This window comes from Ovis aries, chromosome 11, assembly GCF_016772045.2.
Source record: "Ovis aries strain OAR_USU_Benz2616 breed Rambouillet chromosome 11, ARS-UI_Ramb_v3.0, whole genome shotgun sequence".
Classification (NCBI taxonomy): Eukaryota; Metazoa; Chordata; class Mammalia; order Artiodactyla; family Bovidae; genus Ovis; species Ovis aries.
Genome location: NC_056064.1, coordinates 40,421,996 through 40,434,290, shown reverse-complemented (window position 1 = coordinate 40,434,290; position 12,295 = coordinate 40,421,996). Strand labels below are relative to the sequence as shown.

General features: G+C 55.9%; 1 protein-coding gene across 2 annotated transcripts; it reads right to left on the bottom strand.

Moving 5' to 3' along the window:
* IGFBP4 (insulin like growth factor binding protein 4) lies at positions 1–11,623 on the bottom strand. Of its 2 annotated transcripts, NM_001134302.1 has the most exon segments (4): positions 1,123–1,257; positions 3,186–3,320; positions 4,095–4,252; positions 11,004–11,352. In NM_001134302.1, coding segments are annotated over 4 exon segments (777 nt in total).
* Positions 11,624–12,295: the final 672 nt, after the last annotated feature.

The window sequence follows — 12,295 nt, the reverse complement described above, 5'->3', positions numbered from 1 at the left end:
AAAAAAAAAAGACAAGACATCATGGCCAACTGGTAGGTTCCTAAATCTCTGTCCATCCAGTTGAGCCAGAAAATGCCCAGGGGTAGGGAAATATAGGGGAGGAAAATCCGGGGAAGGAGACATGGGGAGGAAGGCAGAGCCACAGACAGTGAGCCACTGAAGGATGGCACCATCCTGTGACTTCCTGTCTGTGACCACAAACGGAGGAGGAAGGAGCACCCCAGATAAGTCCCTCACCTCCCAGCATGCCGATCCCTTTCTCCATCAGGCACATACATTCTTTCCTCCTACTCTGATTGCTCAGAGATGGACCCCACCTCCCCAGCCCTCTGCAGGGCTTCCTCTAACCTCTTCCCTTCCCCAGAGCAGGGTCTCAGTTGCCAGGCAATCAAGCCAAGGTGGGCTTGCCCCTGCAGGTCGTTCCCCCTGGAAGGATCTGGGGAGGAGTAAAGGGGAACCTGGCAGGTTTCAGTTTTGGGATTGGGTCTCAGTGGGTCTCCTGCTACCCCTCACCTTCCCTATGGTAGGGACCAGACCTTCTGTCTAGACTGAGGGGAGGGACAATGGTCAAGGTACACGTCTATTTTCCTCCCCGATTATGGAACTGGGACTCCACCTTCTGACTAGACTGAGGAGAGGGACAATGGTCAAGGTACGTGTTTACTTTCCTCCCCTGATTATGGAACTGGACTTCTCGTCTCCCACAGATTTGGGCTCACCTTACAGGAGGTGGCCTCACATATCTACATCAGAGGGAGCCAAGATGAGTCCCCAGGGCTGCAAACTAGAGCTGGCTTGTAGTATGTGGTCAAGAAGTGTTTATAGATGGCTGAAGGGCTGAAGGGCTGAATGGATGAATGAATCCAGGGTCAATTTGGAAACATACCAGGGCTCTCTTGGGCTATCTAAGCCCATAGAGGACACCCCTAGGCTTCGGCTCACCCCAAGCGCACATCCGGGCTCATCAACACACACGCACACACTCATACACACAAACACACCCCAAGGGAAACTTCTGGGCCAGAGGCAAAGCCAGGACTCAGACCTAGGCTCCAGGTCAGCTCTGCAGCCTCCAGGGGAGGGGGCAGCAGGGGGCACTGAGCCCCCTGCCTGCTAACAGGCTCACTCTCGGAAGCTGTCAGCCAACTGGTGGCAGTCCAGCTCCCCCTTCGGCTCCAGGCCCCCCGGAAGCTTCACTCCCGTCTTCCGGTCCACACACCAGCACTTGCCGCGCTGCCCATCCAGGGCCGGGTGGCACTGCCAAGACAAGGGTGTGAGAGGTCAGGTTCCCAGGCAGCCACCCCCGATCCCAGCCCAGCCCCCAGATCAGACAGTGGTTCCCAACTGGTCTCTGAGGGTGGAGGCTCTCTTGGGCATGAGTCCTCTGAGCTCACTGGAGTGGAGCAAAGGTGGCGAAGAAGGAAAGGCCCAAAGAGTCTGGGAAGGCAGAGCCCTGAGGAAGTTCTGTAGACACCCTGGAGGGGAGACGGGATCCACAGAGCTGAAAGTACAGCTGGATGTGAAAGGCTAGGGCCCAGTTTGAAGTTTTTAGTTTGGGTTCTGATTGTGCTTTAGCTTGGGTTCTGACTGTGTTGAGGCTTCAAGAATAGGATTATGGTTAAGACTGTGATTATCCACATTGAAGTTAGGGTAGCATTAGGATAAGAGTTGCAGTCGAATTGGGAATTCTGACTACAGTTTGAGTTGGGTGAGGCTGACAGCCCAGGTCAGAAATGGAATTGGGACAGAGATAGAGGTCAAGGTCAGAACAAATAAAGCAGCTGGGCTAAACTTTGGGTTGGGCTTAGACGGGGGAGGAGAGAGGGTAGGGGTAAAGGTGTATTTCAGAGTCAGGATTAGAGTTGAAGTGAAGGTTGTCTCAAGGGTTATAACTGGCCAGATAATAAAGGATCAAGTGTCAGAATTTTTAGTGAATAAAAATGGAAAGGAAACACACAGAACTATATAACACACAGAGTGAGCCTTAATGTAAACTATGGACTCTGGTTAATAACTAATAATCAATTTTAGTTCCCTGGCGATCCAGCGATTAGGACTCGGCACGTTCACTGACAGGGGTCCAGATTCAATCCTAGGTCAGCAAACTAAGATCTCAGAAGCCATGTGGCTTGGCCAAAAAGAAAGGAAAAAGAAAAATTGAGACAAGGGTAAAATTGGTATTGGGACAAAGGCTGGAGAAAGGTTTGGCACTGATTTGGGACAGGGGACCTCTCTGGTTCTCCACCATTGCACCCCACCTCATAACCCCCTCATGCCATCCTGGGATATGCAGACTCGGGGGCATCCTTTCCCCTCCTAGCCAGGCCTCTTCTGGCCCAGTGGCGGTCCACTTTGTGGATTTGCCTGTAGAGCATGAAGTGAGGGAACGTGTGTGCCCATGCCCACGAGGGCTGGAGGAGATCCAGGCCTCATCCAGCACGAGGCCACCCACTGTCCTGCCCAGATATGCCACCATCTCAGGTGAGCCCAACTCTGACAGGCCAGAGATGGAGCTGGAGCAAGTCCGCCTCACTGACCATCCCAGCTTCCTGGGGGCTTGTCAGAGGAACCCATGTTCCAAGGGTGTGAGGAGGCCTAGAGGTTTCTACATCCCTGTCTCCTCTCCTGCCCTCTCCTTCCTCTGCTCCACCCGAAGTGCCCATTCCCAGGTCTGCCCTCCCCCCAGCTTGGCTGACCCCTAGGTCCTTTGCTGACTCAGCTCGGGGAAAGAGGCAGGTTGAGTTTTCTCCACAACTCCTCAAGACCTAGCCCCTCCATTCCCAGATGATACCTCAGACATCCAGGGACAAAGGAAAACTACTCACAGGAATGAAGGTGGAGAGGGGGAGGGATTGGGAGGCAGAGGCTGATGGGTGCTAGGTCTGCCTCACAGATGGTGGCCACAGAGGCCATGGAAATAGCCCCCGATGGGGAGGCAGGATGATTGGCCTGCGTTTAACTTGCCCTGTGACTCCGGGCTGCCCTCTGCCCCTCCCTGGGCCTCAGTCTACTCATCTGAGGGGGGAATAGGTAAAAAGAACTGAGATTCTGAGTCTGAGGGTGGGGGTGGTTTGGAGAGGGTCTAAGGGGTGAGCTTGGGGCTGGGGAGCTTCCCCCTTCCTGAGACTGCCATCCCAGATATCCCAGAGCTGAGGCCGGGCCGAGCCGGCAGAGACGAGACGCACCTGCTTGGGGTGGAAGTTGCCATTGCGGTCGCAGTTGGGGATGGGGATGATGTAAAGGTCTTCGTGGGTGCGGCTCTGTGAGGCGGCCAGCCGCTCCAGCGCCCGGTGCAGCTCACTCTGGCAGGAGCCCTGGGGCTGGAGGAGGGGAAGATGAAACTGTTTAGCAGGAGCAGAAGAGGCAGGGGGACCAGGGCTGAGGGTCAGATCAGGACTGCAGACTCTGAAAGGAGAGTTCAGGCCTGGTGGCCGAGCAGGCCTCCAGTGAGATGAAAGGAGGGGCTCGGGTTCAGGGGACCCTGGTGGGCAGGACAGAGGGACATTTAGGAGAGGATCTCGAGCCAAAAATCTTCTAAAAAGGAGGGGTGTGACGTAAAGGGACCTAGTGGGGAAAGGAAATCTATGGAGAAGGACAGGAAGGGGATGATGTCTAAACAAGACGGAAGGATGAAATCATATAATTAACAACTTGTAAGACCCAGGCACGGATCCATCAGAACCACCCATCAGAAAGGACATTAGCCAGACCCTGGATCAAGGTCCCAAGGCTCCCTACTATGGCCAGCCTGAACTCTCAAGTTACTGAGATGCTCTGGGGTGAGGAATCCAGGGGAAGAGCCAAGCAACATCAGGGGGCTTGGGGCAACTGCTCGCTATTCACCAACCAGTGTGGAAGTGTCTCAGTATTTAACAGTAACTTCAGCTGTCCCCAACGTCTAGGACTGCTGAGCTGGAAAGGAATTTCAACAGGAGTGAGGGCTTTTTTCCTGGGTCCTGATGATGCACGCAAGGTGCACACAGCAGACAGCCAAAGAATGCTCGCTGAGTGGACACTGTCGGGATCTGGTGGTGGCGGTGGTGACGGTGGTGGTGTGTGCCTGTACACGTGCGCATTTGATCAGCGGTCCTCACCACAGGCCGGACTTCCTCTCGGGGCGCCCCGATGACCTTCATCTTGCCCCCACTGGTGCTCCGGTCTCGAATTTTGGCCAAGTGCTTCTGCAGGCACTTGCGGTCGTGGGCGCTGCAGGGGCTGAAGCTGTTGTTGGGGTGGTCACCCTCGTCCTTGTCTGCAGTCAGGCCAAGACAGGGAGAGGTCAGTGTTTATAAAGGGCAAGACAGCAGACTTCCCATCTGCATTCTCCTCCTTGGAGAGTCTCCAGCCTGGTGCTGGAAGAACCAGGGGGGGAGCAGGGGGTCTGGGGGTAGGAAAAATGAAGGCAGCACCCTGGTTTCCTCCCTGCTCCCCTGGATCTTCTCGGGAGAATATTCCTCTTGGAGTCCTTGATTTTTCCTTCACTCCACCCAGTCCAGTCCTCAGATGAGTCACCAGCTGCAGCCGCCCAAACAGCAGGAGGGTCCCCTGGGCCTTGCAGGGAGGTCTGAGGCAGGCCAAGGGCCCCACATTCATGTCCCCTTCCATTCAGCTCTCCCTACCATCCCCCTTCTCCGTCTGCTCTTTCTTCCTGTCTCCTTTCCTGCTCCTTTCAGCGTCTGGCCGAGCCAGCCAGGGGATCCCAGGGCTGTCAGTTCTGCTGACCCTCTTCCAAATGGCCAGAATCAAAGTTTCCATAAGTGATGAGAAACGTGGCCCCAAAGCTCTCTCCATTGGCTGGAGAGGAGAAGTGGGAGTGGGTGTGTGTGCTTGCATGTGAAAAGCGTGTGTGTGTGTGTGTGTGTGTGTGTGTGTGTGTGTGTGTGGAAGAGACACTGTGTGGCCCCCGGGACCAAAAGAACACCCTTGCACATTCCTGCAGCTCCCCACCCCACCACTCCAAAGTCTCCCATCCTTAGATTTCAGCCCTCATCCAAAGTGCATATCTGCTGCCCAGAGCCAGGGCACTGGGGATCTGGAGATGGAGGTGGGCTGGACCACCACCCTCTCCTTGGGATCTCTTAAAGGCTCTATCTGAACTCAAGAAAAAAACCCATCCAGAAGTCCCAGGACTGTAACTAACCTCTGCTACTCCATCCTGGCAGCCAAAACCAGAACACAGAGCTGAGCTGGAGGAAGAGGTCTCAAGATCTCTCTGCACATCAGAGCCACCTCTGAAACGCTCAGGCTTGGCAGCTTGCTGCCGGCCCGAATGCAAAGCCCCCGCCAGCATTCCAGATGTTGGCAGCCAGACAGAAGGTTACATCTGGTTTGCGTCAGGATTTTTTTTTCCTGAGGAGTTAGCAGGTTCCTCCATGCATGGCAGCAGTCCCAGAGCTGCCTTGGGGTCAAATTGTATTTTTCTGCTGAGCCAAAGTTAGTTTGGGGGGGTGGGGGTTAGTTCTCTTCTTATTCTCCTAGTTCTGGGGGTGTGGGGGTGAAGCACATAGATAAAGAGAAGCCAGACAAGGAGGAATCTAGACCCCCAAAAAGTCTGTGTCAAGATTCCACACCAAAGGTTATTTATAAAGTTGAGTCACCAAGGATGGGAAAAGGTTTTGTCACGGGTGCAGGGCTGGCTTAGAGAAAAGAACCAGAGGGAAGGAATAAATGGAGCAGAGAGAGATAATCCTTCCTTCTACGTATTTAACATCTCAAGAAGGACAGTCTGTTGGGGACTTCTGTCCCAAAAGATGACAACAAGTTTCCAAAGGTCAACCAAGGAGAAACCTTGAAGACAAGACCAACACAGACTTCCCAGCCTGTGTGGGCAATGGAAGAAGAGGCTGGTCAATTTCAGAAGACCAGGATTGTGCAAAGGGGCCCATAAGAAGTCAGACTCCAAGCCCTCAGCCAGGAGCCAGAGAGAAGGTCTGAGATCCAGGCTCCTCCCTGAAGACCCTCCCAAGGAACTTTCTGGCCAAGAAGGCCCAGGCTGGCCAGGGACCCCCCCACACACACACCACTCTCATCTTGCACAAAGCCACAAGACTTGTGGGTGGACTCAGCTTTGCGGGGGTTTAGGCTGGAGCTGACGATTAGAAAGAAAGGAAATAGAAGACTGGAAAAAATTGAAGCCAAATCTTGGAACCACAGGGGCTAAGCTGAGCTGGGAACAAAGGGGCCACCGCTCTACCTAGAAAGGCTGGAAGAATCCCAGGGGTCATTTGCCACAACCCACAAGTACCTCGATGGCCCCCTTTGACCTAGAGATGTTTTGCTGTCTTTCCTTTAAGTTTGCTTTCTTTTCATGACCATGAAAGAAAGCACAGTTGTGCACAGTGACACTTGTGCCTCTTGATAAGTGGCCAGATGTTCTTTAGGTTCCCTAGGAAGAGTTTTTCTAATGCAGGGGGCTGCCTCAGGAGGTAGAGAGATCCCTGACCTGGAGGTGGGGCGAGTCAGGGTGGCAGTGGCCTCAAGGACACAAAAAGACCTGCAGTAGAAGTCTGACTGCTTTCCAACATTGTGTTCCCATGAGTCGAAGTTCACAGACACTCAGGGGATTATTAAAGGATATTTGGAATGTTTATCCCCTAACTTAAGAAGCACCATTAAGGAGGACAACTGGGTCCGCTCACTGAACCCTGGGGCTGCGTGGGGCATAGGGTGAGCCTGGAACATGGGTCTTGTTTTGTATTGGCAGGCCCCCATCACATGGCAGGGAGGGGGATGTTATCTGGGGAAAGCTGAGCAGGCTGCCTGCCTGGCCTCCCCCTCCTTGGTTCCCCACTGCCCAGCACACTTAGCCGTTTAGAGTAGAACCCAGCAGATGGGGAGAGTGGCTCCATACTGCCTCTTGCAGGGACATGGGTACACAGTATGTCCCTATCTGCCAGCACAGACAGAGGCCAGGATTCAAGGATCACAAACATACACAAACAATCACGTGTCCAGACGCACACTGGTCCACACGTGCACACCCACATACACCCTGGCGCCCTGACCCTGCCCTGGGCAGAGCACACTGACTATCCTGGCAGTTGACTTTCCACTTAATCTGTAACTTTTCATTGTCCAGCCTTGTTTCACTGGCAGACTGAGTCCCCACCCCAGGATCCACCCCAGGCACTAGGTTTGGGAGGGCAAAGTTCGTAGCCTTGAGTCTCTAAAGAAAAAAGTTCATCTTCCCATCTCTACAACCTGCTAAATGATTGCTACTTACTTCCCTGCTCACCCAGAAGGTCAGCCACATCGTGCTGCTCACCTAGGTGGTGCTTCTGGAAAAACCAGGATCCTGGTGGGTTTCCCTCTGAGCAGGAGCCAGAGTCAGACCTTCCCCCTCACTTCCCCAGCAAAGGTCAGACTCCCTACACCTGAAAGGTCTGTTTGGGAGGTGAGGCTTCCCAGGTAGGCCGGGTCACCTCATCCGGCCTTGCTGGAGTAGGCCAATGATGTCCCATCACAGGGTAAACGTGGTCTCTGCTCCAGCCACAGAGGAAGGGCAGGCACCCAGAGAAAGAAGAGGCTCCACAGCTTTGGCACCAGTGGCTACAAAGTTCATGGTCAAAGCTAGAGGATTTCCTCTTTCTTGCTGCCCAATTTCATCCCCATGATTTCTCCTCCACTCCAGCCCACACCCAGCTCAAAATGCCTAGGGTGAGGCTCTGAGGTATGTGGGTCCAGCCACCTAGACATGAGCTGGAGGGTCACCCACCTGCCCTGCAAGAAAGGCCTGGACTCTCACTGGAGAAGCCAAGATCCCCCTGCCAGGTACCAGGCCTTTCTCTGAGCTCTGGTTCAAGCGGGGAACCCCTTCACCCTTGTGCCATGGCTGCTGGCCTCAAAGTGTCAGAGAAGGACAGCTAGCCCCTCCACCCTACCCCCTCCATTCCTCTGCATGTCCCTCGGCTTTGCTCACTTGCCCCATTGTCCCTTAAACCCCTAGCATCATGGGAGAAGCTAAGCTTCAACTTAAATCCATTTGGTTTCCTGTTCATCACCAAGCTCTCATTGCTCCAACATTGAGCTCTTACTCCATGCCAGATGCCCCCGGCCTACAAGGTGGGTCCTGTTGTCCCCCCTTTTTACACATGAGGAAATGAAGCAGAATGGCTGGAGGAAGGAGAAGAACATATCTCTGCAGCTCCTATGTCTTTAAATGGAAAGGCTCCTGATACCCAAAGCACCAATAATTCTGACTTTGCCAAAACTGAAGAAAAATGCTAAGCAGCCATGCTCCTCCTTCCCCCCTCCCCCAAGGCACAGAATTTCTGGGAAGGCCCTGTTCCCATGACGTGACTGGATTCCCAGTATTGAAGTAGGGGGGACAATATTTGCTGTGTCGACTAAAAATTAACCTAGCCTGCATGTTCCCTAACGCTGTCCCAGAGGGACCCGGGGCACAGCTTCGGATCACCCCAGTCCAAATGCTGATCTTCCCACCATCCCCTCCCCTACACTCCACAAGTCAAGGGTCAGTAGTCTGAATCAGGATCGTGAATTTCTGAGGCAGGTGTCCCCACTCCGCCCTCACCTCTAGTGGCCTGGCTCAAAGAGCTGGGACAGGGCGTCATGGCGCAGGATGGAGGCAGCGGAGCATGGAGAGGGGTGTGGGGAGACCTGCCCCCCTGACAAAGAGTCAGCCTCCGGACCATAGCACCCCAAGGGAGGAGGCTACCCTCCCCCAGTCACCTGCTGAAGCTCAGCCCCAAGAGGAGCAGGCAGGAAGAAAAGTTCAACTGATACCTCTGCCAAAACCCAGGCAAGAAAGTCAAAGCCTTGGGACATAACAGGAACAGTGGCCTATTGACTGTGGAAGGCTCAGGAGGATAGCAGGGAGAGACCAAGCTCTGGCCTCCAGATCTCACCAGACACCCTGCAGGGCTGCCACACAACCCTAGGGGGCGCCTTTCACATGGTGTGGTATGGCCTGGGCTGGGGCAGGGGTACTTCTGGGATGACTGGGAGGTAAGAGGTCAAGGACACAGCTTACTGAGTCCTTACCTAATGTCCCCAGGGTCCCCTCAACTCCCCTTTCCCTCTCCTGATTTCTGCCTGCCTGCCCTGCAAGGATGGAGGCCAAGGCAAGGAGGGAAGGAGTAGAGGAGTTGAGAGACCCGGGCCCTATAATCTAAAGAGGACCTAAAGCTGCCTGTCAAGGCTGGTCACATGATGTCCACAGGGCACTCACAAACTGTTCACGCCCTGTCTCCCCAGATCTCCTAGGGGAACAGTTTTCTGTACTATGGGATGGGCTGTTCCTACCTAGCCAGGAAAGAAGGGGCTGAGGGCTCTTCTATTCTGCCTCAGGTTCAAGTTGGTGAGAGAGGAGGAGCTCACCAGCCACCCTAATCTGCAGCCAGACACCCACTGGCAGGTGGAGGATGAAGATGCAAAGGGAAAGTGGACCTGTTGTACCCAGGGAGCCCAAGAGCTCAGCCCTCACTCCCAGTCTGGTCTGACACCAGAACCCCTCCTCCCCACTGGCACTGGCATCTGTACCCCAGGATCAGCGACTTACACCCCAAGACTCCCCCCCACGGCTTCCCAGATGTGCTGGGTGCCAGACTGGCATTTCTCCAAGAATGTTTTCTGCTGACCTATCTCTAGCTGCCCAGGAGCAGGAAGAGCAGAGAGGCCCGAGGCCCAGACCCCTGGGGTCCACCTCCTTCCTGTTTTCCCTGCATCCTGCTCTCCTCTGGCTAACAAGCTGCAGAGGATTGAGGAAGTGGAGCGGCCTGGGACCCAGGCAGGAAGCTTGGGGCCGCAGTCCCAGCATCCGGACTGCAACAATGGAAGCTTCAAGCACCAGGAAAAGAGACAGACACTGACAGAGGCACCGGGAGAGCAAAACAGAGTCAGAGAGGGAACAAGAAACAGAGGCGGAGGGAGAGAAAGGCAGACAGAGGTTCCAAAAGGAACAGAGAAAGAGAGAGAAACGGTGACAGAGACAAGGGGAAGGGCAACAGAAAGAGACTGAGATGAAAGTGAGCGAAGCAGAGCAACAAAAACAGGAAAAGGAATACGATAAGGAGAAAGAAGCTGATAACGGACAGGAGATAGCGATGAAAGGAGAATTTGAGAATGTTGTTAGTGAAACTAGAGGTTGAGAGACGCAGCAGGAAAGAACAAAAGAATAAGAGGAAGAAGGAAAGAGACTGAGAAAGGTTATTAGGAGAAACTGAAAGCCTCGATGAGATACAGAAAAAGAGAAAGTGTAAGAATGAGGGCCTTCTAAACCTCTCTCTCTCTCTCCCCAACCCCCACCCCGACCTTCCATCCCTGCTCTCTATCCCGTTAGGTTTCTGCAGCTCTGGGCTGGGAACCAAGACTTGCTTCTCTTCTGCCACCTCAGATGGCACCTGCCAGGAGCAAGGAGCAGGGTGCCTGTGTACCAGGGCAGGAGGAGACCCCTACTTCCCAATACCTCTCAAAAAGCTAGGTGAGCTGGCCTGAGACTTTGGTGAAGGGCCACTCTGATGCCCCCTCACCACCAAAACCTCTCTAATCTGCATGTCCCGCTCCATCCCATGTCAATGTCAAAAGTCCAAGCCCTGGGTTCTCAGACTCCTGGAGCTTCAGCTGAGTCCAGAGTGAGGGAAGGTCACTGGATCAGGAACAGAAAGTCTCCAGGCCACCGTCCCCATCCCCCAGGTATCTGGCCCCTCACTTGCAGACTGAGGCTGCTGGCTGGACCAAGTCACTTAACTTTCCATCCTACAGTAGCAGCCAGGACTAGCATTGAGACTCTCTTCCCAAATAGGTACCCTTCAAATGGAGGAATGGGACAGAATCCTCCGTGATGGTGGCAACAGGCTGCCAGGGACTTGATAGCAGTTTCCTTGGCTGACCCTGTCCCATGCCAGTCGGGCCCTGCCACGTACCTGTCTTCTGCTCAACTCACAGAGGATTTTCAAGAGCCTTCCGGGCCAACCCGAATGGGAAAGGGGGCTTCTGGGAGGGCAGGACACCAGGAAGGGCATGCAAGGGCAGGGGCACCTTACCAGAGGGCTGCAGGCTTTCCTGGATGGCCTCGATCTCTGCCAGCTCCATGCACACGCCTTGTCCGTGCACCAGCGTGTGCAGGGGCTTCTCCACGCCTCGGGGCGGGTAGCAGCGCAGGCCGGAGCCGCAGCGGGGGGTGTACACCCCACAGGGCATCCCCTTGCCCAGGGCGCAAGTGGCGCAACAGCCGCAGCCCGGCTCTCGCACCAGCTCCTCGCAGCCCACGGGGGGGCGGCAGCGCGCCAGCTTCTCCTCGGAGCAGGGCGGGCAGTGGATGGCTTCGTCGCCCAGGCTCGGCCCGGGCCCGGCGGCCAGCAGCAGCGCGGCCACGAGGCAGAGGGACAGCATGACCGGACGGGGACGGGGCGCGGGCTGGCAGCGGGGGACACACAGGGGCAGCGCCCGGCGCGCCTGGAGGACCCGACCCGGAGGACGCGGGGACACGCGGTGGCCCCCGCTGGCGGACAAGGACGGAGCCGAGGAAGTTAGCAAGCTGGCCGGAGGGGAGAGAGCCTGGCCGCCGAGGCGCTGCGCCGCATCCTCGGCCCGGCCCAGGCGGCGGGCGGTGGGGGGGCAGGGGGCTGAGCGGCTGCCCGGGACCGGCTCCCCCGGACTTTATACGGGCCCCTGGCCACACCCCCAGCGCCGTCCCAGTGGTGGGGGAGGGGCAGGGGAGAGGGAGACGGAGAGGCGGCTGTTAGGGGGAGGGGGCGCTGTCCTAAGTCGCCGCCGCAGCTACAACATCTGAAAGTCCTTTTCTGCCGCAGGAGGAAGCGGCGCAGTTTGGAAGCCACGGCAGGGGCCGAGAGCGCTTCCGAACTGGGGCCTCGGGGGGCAGCGAAGGCGCTGCTCCTCGGTTCCCCCACCCCCGATCTTGGAGGATTCTCCCCAGGATCCCTGAGATGGCCCGCGGTCTCCCACGCTGAGAGCGCGGCGACCTCCTGGCCCCAGCTCCCGAGTCCGAGATTCAGTCTCCCTGACCGGAGAGAGTCCTTTCCACCCCACTCCAGGGCTTCGAGTCTCAGCCGCTGGAGAACTGGTCTGGGGAGGAGGGGAAAGGGGGCCCAGAAGGGTCTGATGGCCCTAAGAAGTTAATAGGCTCTCTCCTCCTCACTTGCCTCTTCCAACCTTCTCCCGCACCCAGCCTCCCCGGGGGCTCATTGGAGACCCTGTCCCCTCTGGCTTACCCAGGATGAAATCAACAGAACTCCCACCCGGAGAGGGAGGTTCCCAGACGCTTGCTCCTTCCTGGATGTTTGCTTCTACTGCCTAGACCCATCCCCAGAGGGAA

Coding starts and splice junctions, on each gene's coding strand:
- IGFBP4 (XM_060394706.1), bottom strand. CDS start 11,352: ATGCTGTCCCTCTGCCTCGTGGCCGCGCTGCTGCTGGCCGCCGGGCCC. Junction 4,253..11,003: donor GGAAAGCCTGCAGCCCTCTG/GTAAGGTGCCCC, acceptor GCCTGACTGCAG/ACAAGGACGAGGGTGACCAC. Junction 3,321..4,094: donor GAGAGGAAGTCCGGCCTGTG/GTGAGGACCGCT, acceptor CCCCTCCTCCAG/CCCCAGGGCTCCTGCCAGAG.